The sequence below is a fragment of the Bubalus bubalis genome, chromosome 15 (assembly GCF_019923935.1).
Source record: "Bubalus bubalis isolate 160015118507 breed Murrah chromosome 15, NDDB_SH_1, whole genome shotgun sequence".
Lineage (NCBI taxonomy): Eukaryota > Metazoa > Chordata > Mammalia > Artiodactyla > Bovidae > Bubalus > Bubalus bubalis.
The window spans coordinates 43,298,371-43,323,097 of NC_059171.1; the positions used below are offsets into that span (position 1 = coordinate 43,298,371).

At 35.2% G+C, this 24,727-nt stretch overlaps 1 protein-coding gene across 4 annotated transcripts in view; it reads right to left on the reverse strand.

The window, feature by feature from the left end:
* HNF4G (hepatocyte nuclear factor 4 gamma) overlaps nucleotides 1–24,727 on the reverse strand; it is a 134,205-nt gene that overhangs the window by 15,998 nt on the left and 93,480 nt on the right. For 3 of the 4 annotated variants that reach the window (XM_044928671.2, XM_044928670.2, XM_006075584.4), the window contains 3 exons: nucleotides 9,087–9,258; nucleotides 5,160–5,254; nucleotides 813–919 (listed from right to left, as the gene is read on the reverse strand). In XM_044928671.2, the coding sequence (XP_044784606.1) occupies nucleotides 813–919; nucleotides 5,160–5,254; nucleotides 9,087–9,232 (348 nt within the window). In that variant the 5' untranslated portion in view covers nucleotides 9,233–9,258. Of the gene's footprint in view, nucleotides 1–812; nucleotides 920–5,159; nucleotides 5,255–9,086; nucleotides 9,259–12,993; nucleotides 13,902–24,727 lie in introns of those variants that run through there. The other variant, XM_006075583.4, reaches the window with a different exon arrangement.

Sequence of the window (24,727 nt, forward strand, 5' to 3'; positions counted from 1 at the left end):
AAAATGCTTTATAGGACCATCAAGTAATCTTCAAGTAATGAGGATGATAATGGTGAAGTTAACCTCATCATATTGCCCTTGTGTTATCAAAAACGAAAGTAGTTGCACGGACTCATTATAAGACCTGATTAATAGTTAGCTATTTCATAATTTGCTTTACAAGAGAAAAATATCATTAACATTTCTAATAGGGACACTGCTAAAATAAACTTTCTTCAAAAGGTTTATTTATTTGATTCTTAAGTGATTTACTTTTATTTATATAACTGGTCACTTACATTTTTAACTCTAGAACTGATGTTCTCATTCAAGAAATTTCAAACAATAAACTTTTTCTTGTATTTTCTGAATTCTGGCTGTTCCCTGAAGTACCTGTTTCCAAAGCAGGTGCTAAGGTGAGTTCTTGAATCTAGGCGTCATTTTCAAGAAAGAAAACTTTAATGATAGTTTTCAACTAAACACCGTAAAAGCTGTGGAAATTGATTTCCAGATTCAACCAACATAACAAGATACTGCCCCAGGGCATTGTGCTAAGCATTAAGTATTTTAAATCAACCTTATAAACAAACTTTTAACAATCTTAGATTGAAATGTATCTCATTTTTTTTCCACTCAAAAAATGGGGAATTGCCCAGGAAAAGTAAAAATTAAGTCAATAGTCCACTAATGTTTTCGAAGTGAAACTTGACGTTGCATTAAGTGGAGTTTATTATAGTAATAAGCACATGTGAATGAACTTAAATCAATTTTGCATTATTCTTAAGTAAGCATTTGATCCTATTAAATAGGGCAGGATGCTGGAGCAGCAGTACCTGGCGAGACCGAACTTCCGCTTGTGCCAGTGTGTTGATGGAGGGGATGTTGCTACCGTCAAACGTGCTTCTTCTGGTGCTTATTCTATCACGTTCATTTTGTACAGCTAGGGGAGAAAATCACAGTATTTATTGGTTGGTTTTCTTCAACATAAGTCAGAATATATATTCTTTGAAGTAAAAAAAAAAAAAGTATACAAGGAGAGAAGGAATATTTCTGAAAGACCTGGTGGGGGGTGCAGAGATAAGTCTGACTAAAGATATTTTTTTATTCGGTACCATTTTAAAAGTAGGACGAGCCAAGCTTGTCACTAGAGCACATAAAATACTGCCTTTTGGGACTTCATGATGGTACACATGTTACAAAGTGGTAGGTCAGCCAGTTCAGCCATGTTGTATTTTCAATAGGTTGGTTTTCCATTGTCTCAAGGTTAATAAAGCCGTAAGATATCTAAGGGAAGAGTATCACCTATGAAATTGACCAGGTTAAAGATAAGAGTGTATTCACTGTCAGAAAATATGAGTCATATGCTCTGAAACTCCCATTTTTCTTTTTCTTCTAAAACAGCTGCAAAAATGGAAAGTACATTTATTTTAGTTAAGGTGATCACAATCCTATGATCTCTTATGAAGCAATATCTTTGGGACAGTTTAGAGACATTAACAAGGCAGGGGTTGCAGCAGGTAGGGGTCTTTCTTCAGAAAACAGATTTGAATATCAGCATTTTGGAACAATGAAGAAATATTAAGTATCATATGAAAGTCTTCTAAGAAAGAGCTAGATCTCTTTGTTTCAGAAGCAAACAAACAAAAAGAATAATGCTTATACCCAAATTTTAAATATAAGGAAGCAGAAGTGGGGTGGTACAGATTTGTATGTTTGCTACGTACAGAATAATATAAATCAGAAGTCAAAGTTGGATTTCAAAACATAAAAGGTAAAATTGTCTTCTTTTAACCAAAAAGAATGGAAACAAAGTCTGTACCCTCTGAATTATGTACCCTAATGCTTTACCCAATTTTGCTGGAAAGATAAGACATTAAACTATCAGAGTTTATTTCTATAATTATTCTTTTTAAAAGAAATTCACCAATGTGTAACTAAACAAACTATTACCTATCAATTCCATTATTTTGAAAGAAAAAAACTAAACTTTTTGTCTTTAAGAGCATGCTGCAGTCCATGAAGTCACAAAGAGTCAGACATGACTGAGCGACTGAACTGAATCTTTAGTTGGAGTGAATCATTAATATTTTATTTTAAAATCATATTTACTGGTAGCTTACTTCCTCTTTCTTAAATACTGTCATTGACTTTCAGCCTAAACTGACTCATTTGGAAATGTGTATGTTGAGATAAAACATTAAAATGTAAGCTATGTTTTATGGATTTCATTATATGATCAATCTTTAGAAAATGCTAAAAGATATCGTGACATTTGTAATCTTCTTACTGATACTATTTTTGACATAAAACCATATTTATGTATGTTTCCATTTAACTAACCTTTAAATTATGCTATTATTGTAAATAAAAGAAGTATATCTACTTTGAAAGCAAAATATTACTTCCTAATCTATTTAGGAAAAATTAAGAATGCTCAAACTACCGCACAATTGCACTAATCTCACATGCTAGTAAAGTAATGCTCAAAATTCTCCAAGCCAGGCTTCAGCAGTACGTGAACCATGAACTTCCAGATGTTCAAGCCGGTTGTAGAAAAGGCAGAGAAACCAGAGATCAAATTGCCAACATCTGCTGGGTCATCGAAATAGCAAGAGAATTCCAGAAAACATCTACTTCTGCTTTATTGACTATGCCAAAGCCTTTGACTGTGTGGATCACAATAAACTGTGGAAAATTCTGAAAGAGATGGGAATACCAGACCACCTGACCTGCCTCTTGAGAAACCTATATGCAGGTCAGGAAGCAACAGTTAGAACTGGACATGGAACAACAGACTGGTTCCAAATAGGAAAAGGAGTACATCAAGGCTGTATATTTTCACCCTGCTTATTTAACTTATATGCAGAGTACATCATGAGAAATGCTGGGCTGGAGGAAGCAAAAGCTGGAATCAAGATTGCCAGGAGAAATATCAATAACCTCAGATATGCAGATGACACCACCCTTATGGCAGAAAGTGAAGAGGAACTCAAAAGCCTCTTGATGAAACTGAAAGAGGAGAAAAAGCTGAAAAAGTTGGCTTAAAGCTCAACATTCAGAAAACGAAGATCATGTCATCTGGTCCCATCACTTCATAGGAAATAGATGGGAAAAGAGTGGAAACAATGTCAGACTTTATTTTGGGGGGCTCCAAAATCACTGCAGATGGTGACTGCAGCCATGAAATTAAAAGATGCTTACTCCTTGGAAGGAAAGTTATGACCAACCTAGATAGCATATTCAAAAGCAGAGACATTACTTTGCCAACAAAGGTCCGTCTAGTCAAGGCTATGGTTTTTCCAGTGGTCATGTATGGATGTGAGAGTTGGACTGTGAAGAAAGCTGAGTGCCGAAGAATTGATGCTTTCGAACTGTGGTGTTGGAGAAGACTCTTGAGAGTCCCTTGGACTGCAAGGAGATCCAACCAGTCCATTCTGAAGGAGATCAGCCCTGGGATTTCTTTGGAAGGAATGATGCTAAAGCTGAAACTCTAGTACTTTGGCCACCTCATGCGAAGAGTTGACTCATTGGAAAAGACCCTGATGCTGGGAGGGATTGGGGGCAGGAGGAAAAGGGGATGACAGAGGATGAGATGGCTGGTTGGCATCACTGACTCAATGGACATGAGTCTGAGTGAACTCCAGGAGTTGGTGAGGGACAGGGAGGCCTGGCATGCTGCGATTCATGGGGTCGCAAAGAGTCAGAAACGACTGAGTGACTGAACTGAACTGAATGCATTATTCTATGAGCAGCATAAGATATGCTTTAACTATTTAAAAAATAATTTTATTTAACAAATTGTAAAATTATTAATGGAAATGTAAAAGTTTTATTTGCTTTTCATATGGTAGGAATGGAGCAGAGATTCAAGTAAAAATGGATGAAGATAATTGATAATGTATGTAATGAATGCCATAAACAACCAAATATGTCACTAGAAATAAGTCATGTTGAAATGAAAGTGTTATAACTTTAATTTTGTGAACTTTATTTTGCCTTCTTTTTTGAGACTAGCAACTAGTAAAACTAATGGAATTTTTTAAATGTATTTGTACTATACAGATATGATTTGACTTGATTTGATTTTCTAATAGTATGTGAAATAGTTTTGAAAAATATCTCCTTGTATATGATAGTGAAAGGCACAAGCATATCGCAAAATGACAAGCACAAAATCTTATAGCAGCTTGTTGTTTAGTCACTAAGTTGTGTCGGACACTTTTGTGACCCCATGGACTGTGGCCCACCAGGCTCCTCTGCCCATGGGATTCTCCAGGCAAGAACACTGGGGTGGGTTGCCATTTCCTTCTCCAATGCATGAAAGTGAAAAGCGAAAGTGAAGTCGCTCAGTCATGTCTGACTCTTGGCGACCCCATGGACTGCAGCCTACCAGGCTCCTCCGTCCATGGAATTTTCCAGTCAAGAGTACTGGAGTGGGGTGCCATTGCCTTCTCCGCTTATAGGATCTATTCCCTGCCAAATATTTAGATGTGCTAAACACATCTATTGCTAAATTAACTGTAGTTAGAACATAGGATAGTATAATTAGATTATTTAATATGTTCAAAATGAAATTACTTCACATTGAAATACAGCATCTAGTCTATTGTCTCTGTTCTTGAAGAGAATATAAGCTCCCTGAAAGCGGGGATCATGTTGTCTATTCTGTTCACTACATAATAGTGAATACTATTATGTACACTAAACCTTGGCACCAACAACAGTGTTTGGAGAGCAGCAGTGCATGATAAATTTGTTAGATAAATAAATTAATATGTGAAAAGTCAGTCAGTGTTCAGTTGATGTTTATGAAATAGATATTCAATTGTTATTGAGATTAAAAATGCACTTAAAATACATTAAAATGCATCCTATTAGTATATTTTGCCATTTATCTTTTGAAAAAGACACTGGAATGTTTGTTAGACAATAATTTTGTTGCCAGGGGTAATGCAGTAGTGGACAGAATGTGTCAAGTCCGTCATCAGGTAAAAAGACTGGTTCCATCACTTACCAGTAAGTATCAGTGTCCTTGAGTAAATTCTTAAACTCAAGGAATCGCAGATCCTTCATTGAGGAAAATCAGAACTCATGTAAAGATTATTGTGATTAAATGAGAACATGTGTGTATAGCATTTTTCATCAATAATGTTAATTATCATTATATTATATATTATTACCTTCTTTTTTCATTCCTGCTCTAAAGCATTTTCTTAATCGACAGTATCTACATTGATTCCTTTTGTCTTTGTCAACAACACATTGCCGACTGAACCTACAATGCCAAAAAAAAAGATATATTTGCAGACAGTTATCATTTATCAAAAAAGCAAACAGATAGACTTTTAAAAGTATAGTTAAATTTAGATCAACAGAAAAAACATATAAGGATAATTACGAACTTTCGAATCTCATGATCAGCATGAAAATACAAGCCTCACCTCTCATGCAATATTTCTAATAAAACAAAACTGAATGGTATCTCACTTTTGGCCAGTATCCATGGTCATTTCTAACTTGTGCCATGAAAGCCAAACTCAGATGAAAAACTTTAGTATACAAATTCTAACGCTTACTACTAATGGTTTCAGTGTGATGGGGAACTTCACTCCTCTGCCCTTCCATGATTTTTCTATGTAAATATTCTTCTGGTAGTTTTTCCTCATATCTAATTGGAGTTTACTCTAAATTCGAAATTATATATCAAAAGGCAGTTGAACAAAGCATTAAGAATACAGTTGCTGTACAATTAGGTACCACTTCACACCCACTACCATGGCTAAGATCAGGAAAAAAACAGATAATAACAAATGTTGATTAGGACATTAAAAAATTGGATGGCTCACACATTGTTGGGTATAATACAAAATGATGTGGCTGCTTAGGAAGAAAGTTTGGCAGTTTTCAAAAGGTACACAAGAGTTATCCTATGACTCAGCAATTCTTCTCCTAGGTATATACCCAAGAGAAAGGAAAACATATGTTCACACAGACTGTTGTACATAAATGTGCATAGCAGCATTATTCACAATAGCCAAAAAGTGGGGACAACCCAAATGCCACCAGTTGATAAACATACAATGTAAACAAAATGTTGTGTACTCACAAAATGGAATATTATACACTTGGCAATAAATAAGAATGAACTGATGATACATGCTATAACATGGATGAACCTTGAAAATACTATCCTAAGTGAAAGAAGTCAGACACAAAATGTCACATATTGGATAATTTCACTTATAGCACATGTGCAAAAGATGCAAATCTATGGAAATAGAAAGTAGACTACTAGTTACCTCACATTGGTGGGGAGGGAGCTGGGGGAAATGGGAAGTAACTACTAAATGGTACTGGAGGTTTCTTTATAGGATGGTGACATATTCTAAATTAATTATAGTGATGATTGCACAACTCTGTGAAAATACTAATAAACTAAATTGTGCACTTAAAAATAGAAAAAGTACAGTCTCTGGAGTTAGACCTGAGCTTGATTCCCAGTTCCACCATACACTGTCCATAGAACTTGGGAAGGTCATTTGACATCCCAAGTCAACCCACAAGCACAGGGAGGACTTGCCAGAACAGGTTGTTATCTGAACACACTTAAAAGACTTTGAGATTAGCAAAGCCTAAACTTTAAAAAACATTTTTGCCCCTAAACTTACATCAATATAAAATTTTCCAAATGGAAAAAATCATAGCATTTGCTTAATATCAGTATATGTAAAGAAGGCTAAGTTGGCAGCAGTATTCATGATGGTGTGTTGGGAGGAGTAAGGTTTTATGTGTTGTTGGCAAATTTTTTAAATTTCCAAAAGTTGTATGGAAACATTCCTTTCTCACTTTTCCCACAAAGGAAGGGTAAAAATCTTGAAACCTATTTGTGTTCAAGAGTCATTCTCTGACTCTTAGAATTTGTTGTTGGAGTGCTCAACTCCATATTCTGTAATAATCTATCTGGGAAAAGAATCTGAAAAAGAATAGATATTATGTATATGGATAACTGAATCACTTTGTTGTACACTTGAAACTAACACAATATTGCAAATCAACTACACTCCAAAATAAAAGAAAAAAATTAAATGGAAAAAAAGTTACTGTTTTTAGTTGCTTGGATAGCCTGTGTGTGTGTGTATATATATATATATATATATACACACACACACATAACATATATATATACATATACATATGTATACATATACATATACACACATATACGTTTCATCTTTGACAGCACATATGACTTAAAAATTGTAAAAATATTGTTTACATGTTATTTTGTATTTATTTCACTATTAATCTTTTAGAAGCATTCAATATTTGAGGGAATCATACAGAAAATGCTTTTGATGGAGTAAAACCACTTGATTTCTTTATACCTCTCAAGTTTGGCTGTATATAAAAGCAAGAAATACTTTTCTTTTGCTTACCAAGAAGGTTTTAAAAATCGTTAATTTACATTGTTAAACCTACTTTAAACTCTCTTATAAAAATTACTAGAGAACACTAGTTAGATATTTGTGAGTTATATATTAACTTTTCCTCATCCCTAGAAGTCAAATGTCATCATAATGTGAGAGAGTTAACTTCTTCCTAAATATTCAACTTGTGCCAAAAACACTTTAACAATCCTACACATGACTTTCAAAGACAGAGCAAACAGATTTTTCCTGTTAAAATCAGTCACCTTTGAATAGCCCATACTTAATAGACCGTATCTGCATTCAAGAACTGTTATTCTGAACATTAAAGGTGAAATATCTAAACCTAAATTGCGATGTGATGTTTACCTAGATATTTTTTTGAAAAAACCTACTAGGAATGTGACACATACAATATAATTAAATAAATTTTAGACAAAACATTAAAATTAATGGCAAAATTGTCATAAGAAATATATTTAAAATTTTAGAGCTGAAAATTTCATTTTATTTATGAACATCAACAAGCTGCCAAAATCATCTGCACTTTTATAATTTTGTTTTAAAGATCAGGATGTGATGATGCTAAAATGATAAGCAATGTGCAGAAAAACACACAACCTGTGAAACCATTTAAATATAGATTTACCTATGTCTACTGGTATACAATAAAGAAACACAAGGAAAAGACAACACCAAATTTCAGATAGTAGTTACCTCTAGGAAAGAGGGGAGGAAGGAAAAGGGAGAGGGGAGGTGTCCACAGGAGGCTTCAACTATATTGGTTTGAACTGGGTGAAAAGCATGTGGATTTTTTAATATATATTTTATAAGTCTAAAATGTTTCATAAAAAAACTACCCGTGTGAATGCATCATATACACATCCACACGTACTCACTTTTTTTCCATTTTTTTTTCCCCTTGTGCTATACATTAGTTATTACTAATAACTAATAGGTGTCATTGCTGCTGCTGCTAAGTCACTTCAGTCGTGTCCGACTCTATGCGACCCCATAGACGGCAGCCCACCAGGTTCCCCCGTCCCTGGGATTCTCCAGGCAAGAACACTGGAGTGGGTTACCATTTCCTTCTCCAATGCATGAAAGTGAAAAGTGAAAGTGAAGTCGCTCAGTCATGTCCGACTCTTAGCGACCCCATGAACTGCGGCCTACCAGGCTCCTCTGTCCATGGGATTTTCCAGGCAAGAGTGCTGGAGTGGGGTGCCGTTGCCTTCTCCAATATACAGTAGTATACATTTGTCAATCCCGATTTCCCAACATATCCCTCCTCCCCATCCAGGGGTCCGTATGTTTGCTCTCTATGTCTGATTCTCTATTTCTGCTTTGTGAATAAGTTCATGTGTACTGTTTTCTTCTAGATTTCATGTATGCGTGTTAATATGCAATATTTGTTTTTTATGATCTACTTCACCCTCTATGACAATCTCTAGGTCCATCCACATCTCTGCAAATATGACACAAATGCACAACTCTGTTCTTTTATAATGGCTGAGTAATATTCCATTGTATATATGTACCACACATACTCACTTTTAATGGAGCTTATAAATTTTGTTCTTAGAGTTACAGAAATTCGAAAGCTCTTTATTCCCTTACTTCTTGCATGGCATTTTGAAACATCGCTAAAGACCACCTTTCTGGAAGGAGCATTTCAAGTACCTGCAGGAATAAACGTGACTCTTGCGGATGCTGCGTCTGAAGAAACCCTTGCACCCATCACAGCTGGAGGCACCATAGTGCTTTCCTGTTGCTCTGTCCCCACATATGGCACACAGACAGTTGACACCGTTGTCTGCGGTATTCATACTTGTTGTCTCTGGGACAGAACTATCTGTTAAAGAAAGAGGAGAATGCAAGTTAGCACTGAGTATTTCATATAGGAATGGTCCTGCTAAATATCAGGGCTTCTCTGATGGCTGAGTGGTAAAGAATCAGCCTGCGATGCAGGAGACACAGGAGACTTGGGTTCGATCCCTGCGTGGGGAAGATCCCCTGGAGGAGGGCATGACAACACACTCCAGTATTCTTACTGGGAGAATTCCATGGATGGAGGAGCCTGGCAGGCTACAATCCATGGGGTCACAGAGAGTCAGACACGACGGAGTGACCAAGCAGGTGCACTAGGTATTCATGGGCATGAAATAGACTGTCCATTCCTCAGCTTCTGGGACGCTCCACACCAGCGCTCTCTCTTTAACCACTAGCTGCTTCTGCCAAGTCTCCATTACAATCTCCCCACTCCTATTTCTGAGAGTTAGACTTTGGGATACCACAGGTCTCAGCCCCTCAATCATACCCTTTCCCTAGGGAAGTTCATCCAGTCCCATGTCATTAAAAATCATCTGTATGATGAAAAATCCCCACATCTTATCTTTAGTCCTGATGTCTCCCATGGGTTTCAGTCTGAAATACCCACATATCTCTTGAATAACTTCACTTTTGAGTTTAATAAGAACTGCAAATTAATGTAAAAATAAAACTCATTTTTTTTCTTCTAGAACTCATTCTTCCATTAGTCTTCCCTAGTCAGTTAATGGTACCACCTGGTACCTACTGCCAGTAATCTTGGCCTCTTCACTGAATTATTTCCTTCACTGCTCATATCCAATCAACAAATCATATTTAAAATATATATTGCATTCACAACTTTTCACCCTTTCACTATAGCCACCCTTATTCAATTAAACATAACCTTTCCCCTGGATTATTGCAACAGCTTCCTATCTAATTTCTCAAATACTTCTAGCTTGGTTCTCCTACTGTTTATTGCCCCAAAGCCTCTAATGTGCTCTTGGCATAAGAAATTCACATCATCTTAGTCTTCTGCATCCAATCCTTAGGTATAGAATAAGCCTACACATCTTCCCATGGCCCATAGAGCCCTGAGTGTAAAGGTCCCCCCTCCACCTCTCTGATCCCATTATTTCACACTATTTTTTATCCTGTTCACTAGTCCTCAGTAATGTTGCCTGTTCCCCCGCCCAAGCCTTGAAGTCTGTTCCCATCTCAGAGCCTTTACACTTGCTGTTTGCTCTGCCTGAAAGGAAAGCTCTTCTTAAGAATTTCTATGACCTGGCTATTCAGTTTCTGCTCAAATTTTACATTTGCTGAGAAACAGTCTGCAAACGTACATCTAAAAGAGTCATCTACCATCTGCCCTCAAGTAGAACCCAGAACTCTGCTTATTCTTTAAACTAACCACTTCATTGTCTAAAATTATATTATGTTTTGGTATGTTCATTTATTACCTATATTTCCCCACAGAATAAAAACTTCATGATGTCAGAGAATTTATCTTAGTCACCCCTCTGTCTTCCAGCTATATAACTATGCCTGACATAAAGTGATAACTAATTGTTTTAAAGAAAGAGGCTTTTAAAAATATACATAGATATTTTTACTTATTTCTTAAATTAGTTAATATTGTTAACTACACAAGATGGTTGGATGGCATCACTGACTCAATGGACATGAGTTTGAGTAAGCTCTGGGAGATGGTGAAGGACAGGGAAGCCTGGCATGCTGCAGTCCATGGGGTCGCAAAGAGTTGGACATGACTGACTAAATAACAACCCATCTTTATGGGCTTCCCAAGTGGCGCTGGTGGTAAAGAATCCACCTGCCAATGCAGGTGACACAAGAGATGCAGGTTTGATCCCTTGGTTGGGAAGGTCTCTTGGAGGAGGGACTGGCAATGCACTCCAGTATTCTTGCCTGTAAAATCCTGTGGACAGAGAAACCTGGCGAGCTACAACCCATGGGGTCGCAGAGTCAGACATGACTGACAACTGAGCACACATCTTAACACATCTCTATGTACTCAAAAGATATTGAATATATAAGAAATTATTATAAACTTAAATTGATCATAATATTATATAATAATATAAATATAATTCATTACTATATTCCCATTTTAAAAAGATAAAAGACTGTCATGTCCCAACTACATTCTGAGACAATATATGTATTCTACTTACTAATACTCCTGAGTTATGACATATATAACTTCATAAAACTAAAAATATCTTCAATGAGAATATATTTAAGGCTGATCATGTGACATTTTAGAATTTAAATGCTAGGAATTTTTCTTTTCTTAACATAAATAGAATGATATTAGAAATACGGCAAAAGTGTTAAGCATTTATTGTGTTCTGGAAGATTATATGGAAATACAAAAAAAATATTCAACTCTTGATTCCAGTTTATTGTCATACTTACATATTACTAACAAGAAACTTACACATTAATACAAGAAAACAAGTTAGACAACACTTTAGAAATAACCAAAAAAGTCAATTGTTTTAGTAAATATGGTAAGTCATTCCCTATTATTTAGTGATCTATAGCCTTTAAAAAATTCATGAGTCTACTGAAGTAAATACTTTATCAAATACTTCTAGTCAAGTCTAAACATAAAGTTTCAAAATAGTGACTTCCTAATAGTTGTACTGAAAATTGATTTTAACTGTTTTGTGCTGCTGCTGCTAAGTCGCTTCAGTCGTGTCCGACTCTGTGCGACCCCAGAGACGGCAGCCCACCAGGCTCCCCCGTCCCTGGGATTCTCCAGGCAAGAACACTGGAGTGGGTTGCCATTTCCTTCTCTTTTGTGCTAAAATTTCATCATTCATCTTCTGAATATTTTTAGAAATCTTCCTCCTAATAAATTATTGTTGTTTATTGTTAATAATACAGCTGTCACAGTCACTGAAATTGTACACCACAGTATAACCTCAAGGTATCCCGAGTACAAGATACATTTTCAATTCTGAGCTCAGCATACACATAAACACACACATACACACATTTCTCCAAAGCATACGTAATTAGTACATTTTAGGAATTCTAACAATTATAACTGATCTTGGACAAGATTTTTACTTGAAAAATATACCTAAATTCAAAGTCAATGGTAAACTGTATTCTATTATATAAAGACATGAGCTCTAAACAAGTCATGTCTTATTTAAAGTTAAAATGTTACAGTAGATAAATACCAAGAGCTTTGTGAGGCTAAACATTAGCTTGTCAAGTATGGTTATAATATAAACCCTTCTTTCTTTACATATTTGTGTTCAAGGCAAAAACTTGATAGTAATTTTAAATACAGTTTCTCATCAGCAGTCATCAAGAACTAGAATAATAAAAGGAGGAAGCAACCAGTAAAACTCTCCAGGGTTCTAAGGAAACTTTTCTATATGTCATTTAAAATGTTGCATAGAAAATACACTTTACAGGCAATCTGCCAATATAACTCATTACTGTGATTTACAACAAATAAAATAACTGCTGAAACTACTCTTTTTACCTGACTGGCCCATGACAGAATCCCAAGGTTACTTTATGACGCATAACTAAGCTTTTTCTATCTCAAACATAAAATAGCCGTAGCATTATTCATTTAAATTTTGCGATGAAGGGCAAAAGCCTCAAATTTGTGGACTGAAAAAGCAAGCCCTGAATTCTCTAGCAGTAAAACGCAGAGTTGCCCCCAAGGAATCTCAGTTTTACTTCTCTCATTAGACTTACATTTCTTTTTATCGGCAAGCAGATGAGAACTTACCATTTGAATTATACAGAATCTGCATAGTGTCAAACTCCAAAGTTGTGTAAGTGGGGTCCAAGACTTCACTGTAATTTGCCATCTCCATGTCCAGTATCGGTTCCGATACCCTCATCATTGATTTAGAAACACACATACAAGTGGCACCACAGGCCCAGACTGCGTGATGGCTGTTGGGCTTTCAATCCGTGAGTGATAATCCAAAGTTAACTGTAACTGAGTGACTTATGTGCTGCAGTGGGAGGGGCTGTAAAACTGTAAACTCCTTCAGCAGGCCATATTCTGCTTACTTCTTTTTCTTTTATGGCAAGCAATTCCTTGTGATAATGTTGGAATGCTTCATGGAATCACCTTATCTGAAGTGCTTAGTGGACTAACATGATTTCCTAAGTTGATTTCCAGTAGACAATAAATGATGTCACTAAGAGGATTAAAAATAGAAAAGAGAGTATCTCCAGTTTTGAACCATCATTAGAGCCTGATTTATCCCATTTAAGTGGCTGAAACTGCATGCCACAAGTTCTGGAAAAAAAAAAAAAAATGGGGCTGACTTGTCATAAATTTGGTAAGTCAAAGACTACAAGTTAACACCTAACATAAGCACTTGATAATTTCAAGGTTTCTTACCCATCCAGTAAAGTTGACTTTATGTTGAGGAAAAACAAATTTGTGATTTGAAATGATAAGGGATTTATTTATGATACATTCTGGTAGAAGCCTGGACATAGCCCTAATATGGCCTGAAACTATCAACTTATGATTCAGTGTCCCTTGAAGGTTTGTAAATGGGCAGAATTAGTACAGTTGCGAGTATCTTGCAGGCTTTCAATAAACACTTGTTAGACAACCAAGAGATGTTCAGAAGCTTGCCTCGGTGTGCCACCTGCATGTGTGCTAAATCGCTTCAGTTGTGCCTCTTTGTGACCCTATGGACCGTAGCCCGCCAGGCTCCTCTGTCCATGGGATTCTCCAGGCAAGAATACTGGAGTGGGCTGCCATTTCCTCCTTCAGGGGATCTTCCCAACTCAGAGACAGAACTCACATCTCTTACATCTCCTGCACTGGCAGGCTACCTGAGAGCCCTTAAAAACTGCTTTCAGGAGACCCCTTGGAAAAGATGTGCTCGAGGCTGAATACTAGTATGCAATGAAGACAGGGAAGGAAAGAAAGCTGGTTCCTCCTTCTCCATAGTGGAGAGTCCATGGATAACACTAAAACTAAAAACTCATGAAGCAGTATGTCACTTAATGTCACGGGCTGCTGCTGCTGCTAAGTCACTTCAGTCGTGTCCGACTCTGTGTGACCCCATAGACGGCAGCCCACCAGGCTCCCCCATCCCTGGGATTCTCCAGGCAAGAACACTGGAGTGGGTTGCCATTGCCTTCTCCAATGCGTGAAAGTGAAAAGTGAAAGTGAAGTCGCTCGTGTCCGACTCCTAGCGACCCCATGGACTGCAGCCTACCAGGCTCCTCCACCCATGGGACCTTCCAGGCAAGAGTCACGGGCTAGTAGTGGGCAAAACAAAAAGAAAAAGGAAGGAGGCTAAAAGAAGCGCCTCTGAGAATGATGCCCACTAGGTTTTTTTGTTTGTTTTTTCTTTTGTAGAATTCTTGGGAGAAACATTGTAGAATTACTTGATTCTTAAATCTGTGCTTCTATAGCTTCAATAAATATAAAAATAACAAAAAGTCATAAGTAAACAGTTATTCATGCATGAATATGGTTTAATTTCTTTTTACTTTAAATGGCAATTACATTCTCACAATCTAAGTAGGATTATCCCTAACGTGTGGATTTACACATTCCCTTCATCCACTTTCTCACATCTAACATCTATACAGTACACTGCATCGTTTATGTGTATATGTGACAAGCAGAATTTAGAGAGTGGGAACATTTAGAAGACAATATTGAAATAGTGTCATACAGAGTGAAGTAAGGCAGAAAGAGAAAAACAACTATCGTATATTAACGCATATATGTGGAATCTAGAAAAATGGTATAGATGATCTTATGTGCAAAGCAGAAATAGAGACACAGATGTAGAGCCAATATATGGATACCAAAGGGGGAAATGGGGTAGGAGGAGTTGGGAGATTGAGATTGATACCTATACATTACGGAAATTATATATACAATAGATAACTAATGAGAACTACTTCACTCAGTACACTGTGGTAACCTAAATGGGAAGGAACTCCAAAGCGGAGGGGATATATGTACATGTCTGGCTGACTCATTTTGCTGCACAGTAGAAACTAACACATCATTGTAAAGCAACTATACTCCAATAAAATTTTTTTTTAAATGAAGTTACTGGAGAGCTAAAAAAAGATTATATTTCTACATATATAAATATATATTTTTTATTAAAAAACATATTCTGAGAATATGTTTACTAATTTTATCTTCTAAGAAAGAATTTCAGTCATATTTACATTATAAAAGAATTTTATTTTCCACATTTTAAAAAGATTACTGCAAAATAGTATTTATTATTCAATTTCTCAAAACCATAAACCTTGTGACTATTACATCTTAGAAATTATTATATTTTTCATTGGAGAAGACTGGCTTCTGAAATTCAAAGCCATGTGAAGAACTGTGAAGAAAAGAGCAGAGTCATTTTAGCAGTCTGAGTCACTATATCAAACAGTGATCACTGGAATAGCCCTCTTGTCTTCATAGTCTGTAGCACTCTTAATTGTGAGGATAATATTTGGGGGAAGGATAAATTTTAGGGGCGATTTTGTTTAGAAGTTTAACTGTAGTAATTCAGTTTTTGAAGGGAACAGCATGCAAATCCTGTGGTTTTCATTTGCATGAAGTAGTTCTCATTTGTGCTGAGGCAGCACAAACCTGTTGTGTTACCTGTAAACCCAAAGAGTGTATGGCACGTTGCCCACAGTCTTTCCCACGCATGCTGTGACTGACCAATGCTGAGGTATGTCACCAATGGAAGGGCACCAATAGAAGGAAAAGAGGAAAAGAGAAAGGTAGAGAACCATTCATTTATAAGACTGCAAAATACTTAAGAGAAATGTGACAAAAAGAGAAACGTGAGGACATTTCTCACAGGAGAACAGGGTTATCATAGTTCATTCAGATTTTGTTTTCCATCTACTCCATCCTGTGCTCATGGGTAGCATCATCATGGATCAGGGCATTGCCATCAAAAGTGGAAGGAGCTTTAAATTCATCTCAGCACAGATCCTCAAATTTGGCTTTCAAGATGAAACCCATTTCCCATCTACATTATTGTGAATTATCTTTCTTATTTTATCGAGTAAAAACTTGAGAATTTCCAGAAGATATAGTAGATCTAAATAGGAAGCATATCTCCTCAAGTGGGGGCAGTCTTTCTCCTAATGATATTCAGATGTGGAAATTCCTACAGCATTCAGCCAGCCTCACTCCAGGGAAGGAAAGACTCTCTTTCTTTTCTTTATTTCTTCAAAGAAATTACAAAGTAGAGTAGAATTCCTCTTTACTTAAGTTCTAGAATTAGTAATTTACTGAATTAGTTAGACAAATAAAGTAATTGAACAGAGAATCATAAAAATGGTATATCCACACTTAATACGTATAATTGCTACTGTTTTGTTAGATAACTAAGACCTTTTATTTGAGTAAAAATCCACTGTTTGGAGTTCTTTTTTTAAAATTGAAGTATAGCTGGTTTACTACATGTTCTGTTAGTTTCTGTACACACCAAAGTAATTCAGTTATATATATAAATATATATATATATAATTCAGTTATATATTTTATATATATATATATCCTTTTGCAGATTTTTTCCATTATGGGTTATTACAAGATATTGAATATAGTTCCCTGTCCTCTACAATAGGACCTTATTATTTATCTATTTTATATAAAGTACTGTGTGCTTGTTAATCCCAAGCTCCTAATTTACCTCTTCCCACCTCCCTTTCTCCTTTGTAACCACAAATGTGTTTTCTATGTCTGGGAGTGTGTTTCTGTTTTACAAATAAGTTCATTTGTATCATTTTCTTAAGAGTCCATATATAAGTGAAATCATATGATATTTGTCTTTCTCTGATTGGCTTACATCTCTTAGTATGATGATCTCTAGGTCCACCCATGTTGCTGCAAATGGTATTAGCTCCTTCTTTGTCGGCTGAGTAATATTCCATTCTATGGATGTACCACTCTACTTTCTCCATTCACCTGTCAATGGATACTTAGTTTTCTTCTGTCTTGGCTGTTGTTAACAGTGCTGCTATCATCATTGGAGTGCATTTTTCTTTTCTCTCTTTTTAAAAAGATTTTTTGATGTGGAACATTTTTAAAGTCTTTATTGAATTTGTTACAATATTGCTTCCATTTTATGTTTTGGTCTTTTGGCCCCAAGGCATGTGGGATTCTAGCTCCCCACTCAGGGATCAAACCTGCACCCCCTGCATTGTAAGGCAAAGTCTTAACCACTGAACCATCAGGGAAGTCCCAAGGGTGCATATCTTTTTTAATTAGAGTTTTCTCAGGATATATGCCCAGGAGTAAGATTGTTGTATCATGATATTTCTATTTTTAGTTTTTTAAGGGACCTCCATACCATTCTCCTGGGTGGCTATACCAATTTACATTTGAATTCTTTATTATTTGTTTTTTTATAAATCCCATACACTGCCTTTGATCTCTCATTTTTTTTTAAAGTAGAGAAAGAAGTCAAAGCTACTTATAAAGCAATCAGAATATGGAGGACTTCTAGAATTCTGTAGATTTTGAAATACTTAATATATTTTGATCAACTTGCTTTTATTCACTTTCAAAGCATATCCCTTAGTGTTCATAGGGAAATTTTTTTCTTTTTCCACTCATGTTTTGTTAGATTATGCAAATTTAATTAAATTATAGAATTAAAAAATAAGAATAAATGACACTAACACACTAAGTAACAAATACAAGTAACACTTGATAACTATACAGAGTCGATGAGATGGTCAGGGGACACTACAGGACTATTCACAATAACCACAGTGGAAACAGTATAAGTGTCCTTCAGTGAATAAATGGATTAAAAAAAAAAAGGTGTGGTATATAATGGAATACTATTCGACCTTAAAAAAGGAATGAACTGATGATACATATGATAAAATGGATGAACCTTAAAAATATTAGGATAAGTAAAATAAGCCCATCATAGAAAGACAAATACTGCATAATTCTACTAATAGAAGATATCTAAAGTAGTCATCCCTGTAGATTCAAAGAGAGGAATAGTGGTTGCCTGGAGTCATCAGGACAGAGAAAGAAGGAGTTACCAATTAATGGATTTAAAATGTTAGTGAAGCAAGATCAATAAGCTCTAGAAATCTGCCATACAACATTGTAATAATGTATCACACAACTTGAAAATTTGTTAAAAAGATACACACTCAGATGTTCTTAGCACAATAAGATAAAAAGATGTATGATGAAGAACTGAACTACAGCATGGGAAAATGACAAACCACACTAGTAAACAGAGAAATGTAAAATAAAACAATCAATATTCTTTAAAACAAAAAAGATACCTTTTCCTTAAGGAAAGTAACCTACCCTAGAAACTATTAATAATTAACATCTTCCACAAAGGAAGTTGAGAACCTGAGTCAATACAGAGAGCTGGCTAAGTAGATATTAGTTAGATTTTTTCTTGAATTGATTTTAACATTAAATAATTTATACTTAGAAATAAATCTCTATTCTTCCATATGAAAAATCTTTATACTTTTAAAATTCATTAGGCTTCATTCAAATATTTTTATTTGCTTAAAGAGGGGTAGGGAAGGACAATGAGGAGAATGAGAAAGAAAGGAAACAAAGAGATAATGTAAAAAGAAAAGGTCACACAGAAATAATTTTAGTCACGGTTACGTTTGGATTTTTGATTATGCACCATAATCAAGCAAGTGTCACACTCTTTGATATTTTGTGTTTTCCCATTCAATACTGATTATGGCATTTTCATAATTTAGTAACTGATTTTGGGCAACATGTCATTAGGCACAATTGAACAAAATAAAATTATACAAATTAATTGTATAGAATGTAGATGCATAAAACAGTTATGGCATTTGCTTATATATTTTCATATTAAAATTCATTCATTTTCAAGAAAGGGACAGATGAAAAGTTCAGGGAGCTTTTCATAATTGCTTCATCAGGCACTTCTTTTGGATAAGTTCATTAAGGCTACATTTAAGTAGCTGTAAGAAAAAAAGTATTAATTTTATGCTTAGGTGATAAAGAAATAATTGTCCTTAATAAATGGGACTTATTTTACTAAACATTCAACACAAATTTATGAGCAATTTTAAATTTACTTCTTATGGTTTAATTGGGAGAGTCACCAAATATTCATGCTAACTTCTGACAGTAATTTGTAATAACATTTTCTAAAATAGAGATTTATGAACTTAATCTACATGCACAAATATAAATATACATGGTAAACTATGATCTACTGAAAACTCTTTAAACAAAGGTCACTTTGCAATATCTATTTTGTACACTGAACAAAATGTTATTGTTTTTTAGTGTGATCTCATAGGTTGCAGACTAAAATGTACCTTGTTAGGCCTAGTCAGCTCAAGTACCTCAGAGAGAAAGAACATTATTTGTAGATAAAGGGTTGATTTTAAATAGCACAACTAACATTCTAGAAAAAGTTTAAAGCAAGTTTCTTAAACTGGCATGTGAAATATGATATTTAAACTTATTTAGAGCAACATAACAAGAAATGAAAATAGCATAATATTTAAAGAAGACAACTCAATTCACTATTGACTAACTATTCAAGATAATAGCTGAAACATTTCTATCTTATCTGCAAGACTATTAAGCCTGTTAAACTGTTCTATACTTTATATTTAATTGAATCATTCCTTCTGACCATGATTTAACATAGAAAACAGGCTCATAAAAATCACAGTTATTTTTATAAAATAATTTTCATGAAAATAATTTGGAATATTAATATTAAAACATTTTATTTTAAAGTGAAAGTTGCTCAGTCATGTCTGACTCTTTGCAACCCTATGAACTATACATTCCACGGAATTCTCCAGGCCGGAATACTGGAGTGGGTAGCCTTTCCCTTCTCCAGGGGCTCTTCCCAACCCAGGAATTGAACCCAGGTCTCCCACATCGCAGGCAGATTCTTTACCAGCTGAGCTACAAGGGAAGCCCTTTTATTTTAAAGTTTTGTTTAATAAAATTTGTTCTGTAAATATATTCCTTTGAGATGATTTTTCATTACCCAAAGTACTATACTGATCCCAAAAGCACATTAATTGTTTTTTTGTTGTTGTTGTTTCCATGTTCTACTTTTCCAAGTATGAAGATCACAAAAAGTTACATGAAGAATAGCAACCCAAATCAACTCAGTCTATTTTTCAATCTAAACAAGAAGCAAAGAGGAGAATGCTACTCAATAAAATGCTTTATTAATTCAAAGCAAAGCCACCCTTTGTGTCTCAAAAAAAGTCAATTAAAACATCATTATTTTCCTTGCTGCCACTGTCTTAACCTGACCAACATTCCTTTTCTGAAATAGAAATCTTGTCTCTTATCATTTCTGCTGTGGATGAGGGAAAACAAACATACCTAAAAATTAAAACAAATCAAAATACGTATTTTAATCTTCAAAGTTGCTATCACTGACCTGCAAAGAAAGAAGTTTGAAATGGGATGGGATTTTAGGTTTCAAAGAGCTTAATAAGTCCTTTCTTAAAGCCCAGACTATACATAATTTTTAGATAACCAAAAACAATTTTTCCTTGTCTTTTTTTTTCCCCCTACTTTGATCCAGCTGATGGTCATGCAATGACCAGGAAAACCATATAACTCATTAGGTATTTTAAACCAAAGTCATTACCAACATTAAAAATATCTATTATTATTATTGATATATACTCCTAACTTAGAATTGCTGGACAACATTTAAAATTAAACTGAACTTTCATAAATTTTGCTTACAAAGTTTTCTAACTCCCTTTAAATAATTAAATTATTCCATAGCTCACTGCTTAAGTCATAGTTTTCCAATTCCCGAAGGAAACAATTTTAAACCCTTATTTTAGATCCACTTTCAATGTGATCAATGCAAATAACTCACATCACTACTAAAAAAAAGGTTAAATAAATAAGTAAATTAGAGAAAGATACATAGCACCTTGTTAATAGGCAAATTAGATTACAAATATATTATTATTTTATAATATTTACAGCTTATGTCAGCTATTCATTTTTTTGTATTTGCTCATTAAAACATCATATTTTTATTTAAAACTAGTTACACAATAAATGTAAAATTCCAAACTAAAGGAGAGTGAAAAATGGTGTAATTAAATCAGTTACTGTTAGGATAGACAAAAGGAGGGCTGCATAGCTGAGACCTAAATTAACCAAGAAAATACTCTGAGTAAAAGCGTAGAGGTGATATGAGAAATCTGCATATATTAAACCTACCTTCAAGGTCAGTTGCCTTGTGATTCAAAACAGACTCTCCTTTTCAGAAGATAAGGAGCTGATTATTACTAAATTATTAACTGGAATATAGATTATGCTAGTTAGGAAAATTTTAAAAATCAGTCTGGCTATAAGGAACATGTTAGGATTTGACAGTCCCTGTTCTGCACTTGCTTTTACAATCGGCGTTATCATTGTTGCCACTGCAAACTCAGCAAAGTCAGTCAGAATGTTTAAGATACTGGTGGCACTCCGATACCAAAGATGCTGCATTATGCAAAACGATCTGGAGAAAGTTATCAGTTTGGGCCAGTACCTATCTCAAATATGTTCTAAAGAGATATAATGTTTAATAAAAATAGCAGCAGCTCTACTATGCTGAGTATACTGTTAAACTTGAACATTTTGAATAAATGTATTATATTGATAGTAAACTTATGCATCTGGGAGCCCAATGCATACATACTCACACATACACATACATAAGAGTTTTACTGTTTCTTCATTTAAAAATGCAGTAATAGATTATGTGGGTGTGTGGGCTCAGTTGGGTCTGACTCTTTGCCACCCTATGGACTGTAGCCTGTCAGGCTCCTCTGTCCATGGAATTTCCCAGGCAAGAATACTGAAACAGGTTGGGTTGGCATTTCCTCCTCCAGGGGATCTTCCCCACCCAGGGATCAAACCCACATCTCCTGTGTCTCCTTCATTGCAGGCGGATTCTTTACCACTAAGCCACTGGGAAGCCCCATAATAGATTATATACACAGTCATAGCATCAAGAATCACTCAACATTTCTCCTTAAAGCTTGTTTATATACAAAGGGAAAACAACAACAACATATTAATTTGATATTTGATTTAGATAAAACTAATTAAGATTTGCATCTCTATTTAATATAGTTTGGTATTTGGTCAACTCAACTGAAATGTTAAATATTTCACCATGTTTTATGTAAATTTCCTTTTGAAAAAAGCAATATTGAATTTTTTTTAAATACCAAAATGAAGTATATCTTTTGGAATAAAAATACAGACAACTAAAATGATATTAAAAGCAAACAAATATTAATTTGTTTTGAACCAAACATCATAGGTAAAGTCATGGCTTTTGGTAATGTGCTAATTTTCAAAATTGAAGTATCAGAAGCTATCATCACTCAAGTAATTTGGAATTGCTTAATATATTTACCAGTGATTCACAAATCCTGCTGCATATTAGAATCATCTGGGGAATTTTTAAAGATCCCAAGGCTAAAATTGTATCAGATACCAGTTACATTAGAATGTCCAGGGTGGGAGTCAGGTATCAGTGTGTTAAAAGCTTTAGGAGATTCAATGTGCAGTAAACACACATTTGTCCATTTTTGTTGAGCCAACCTCCAAAGGTTTATGAGTTATTTTGTTGTTGTTGTTGTTACAGGAAATTATATATTAACTTTTCAGTTCCAGGGCCCTAAAAGTAAAAACCCCATTTCCAAATCTTTAATTAAAAAATAAACAAACAAAAAACCCCTAAAAAGCCGTAGGCCGGTAATTGCATTGTGATTTTGGGTTATAATAGTAAATGAACCTGGACTGGCAACTCGTTTCATACATGATATTATACATGTTTCAATGCCATTCTCCCAAATCTTCCCACCCTCTCCCTCTCCCACAGAGTCCATAAGACTGTTCTATACATCAGTGTCTCTTTTGCTGTCTTGTACACAGGGTTATTGTTACCATCTTTCTAAATTCCATATATATGCGTTAGTATACTGTATTGGTGTTTTTCTTTCTGGCTTACTTCATTCTGTATAATGGGCTCCAGTTTCATCCACCTCATTAGAACTGATTCAAATGTATTCTTTTTAATGGCTGAGTAATACTCCATTGTGTACCATAGCTTTCTTATCCATTCATCTGCTGATGGACATCTAGGTTGCTTCCATGTCCTGGCTATTATAAACAGTGCTGCAATGAACATTGGGGTACACGTGTCTCTTTCCCTTCTGGTTTCCTCAGTGTGTATGCCCAGCAGTGGGATTGTTGGATCATAAGGCAGTTCTATTTCCAGTTTTTTAAGGAATCTCCACACTGTTCTCCATAGTGGCTGTTCTAGAGGGATGGTATGGGGAGGGAGGAGGGTTCAGGATGGGGAACACATGTATACCTGTGGTGGATTCATTTTGATATTTGGCAAAACTAATACAATATTGTAAAGTTTAAAAATAAAATAAAATTAAAAAAAATAATAAAGCAGAAAACTTTAATTTTGAAAAAAAAAATAGTAAATGAAACGCTTGTTCAGCTAAGCAGTGTTACATTCACTTTGTTGTTGCGCTCCCAAAGTCATGTCCGACTTGTTGTGACTCCATGGACTGTAGCCTGCCAGTCTCTTTGTCCATGGGATTCTCCAGGCAAGAATACTGGAGAATTTTGCCATTTCCTCCTCCAGGGGATTTTCCCAACCCAGGGATCAAACTCACATCTCCTGCACTGGCAGGTGGATTCTTCACCACTGAGCCACCAGGGAAGTTACATTCACATTAATCACAGCAATTTAATTTAAAAATATGCATTATGATAATGGATACAATACTTTTCTAACTGTTCTTCCTTCAGTCATAGTAGAAAAGAAAAAAAGAAAAAACAACTTAAGTCAGGAAATGGACCTGTAGAAAAGTTTAGGTTAGTCACGAATGTGTAGAATTTAAATAAATTCAATACATATTTGTATCAAAATGCTAGGAGCAAAAATATTATGTCTTACTTAAGTGTTAAGAACTTAGAATAATTTTTATAGCATTACTACTATTTTTAAAATGAAATGAGTAAAAATAAATACAAAGTAAAACCAAGTAAATATATATATATGATAAAACTGTGTGGTAATCAATCTGTTTTTTCGTGGAAATGAAGCTTATACAATTTTGAAGGCTCTTGGAGAAGGATATGGCAACCCACTCCAGTGTTCTTGCCTGGAGAATCCCAGGGACAGGGGAGCCTAGTGGCTGCCATCTATGGGGTCACACAGAGTTGGACACGACTGAAATGACTTAGCAGCAGCAAGAAAGAACTGGGTCAGGATGATCCCTTGGAGAAGGGACAGGCTACCCACTCCAGTATTCTTGGGCTTCACCTGTGACTCAGCTGGTAAAGAATCTGCCTGCAATGTGGGAGACCAGGGTTCGATTCCTGGGTTGGGAAGATCCCCTGGAGAAGAGAAAGGCTACCCACTCCAGTATCCTGGCCTGGAGAATTCCATGGACTG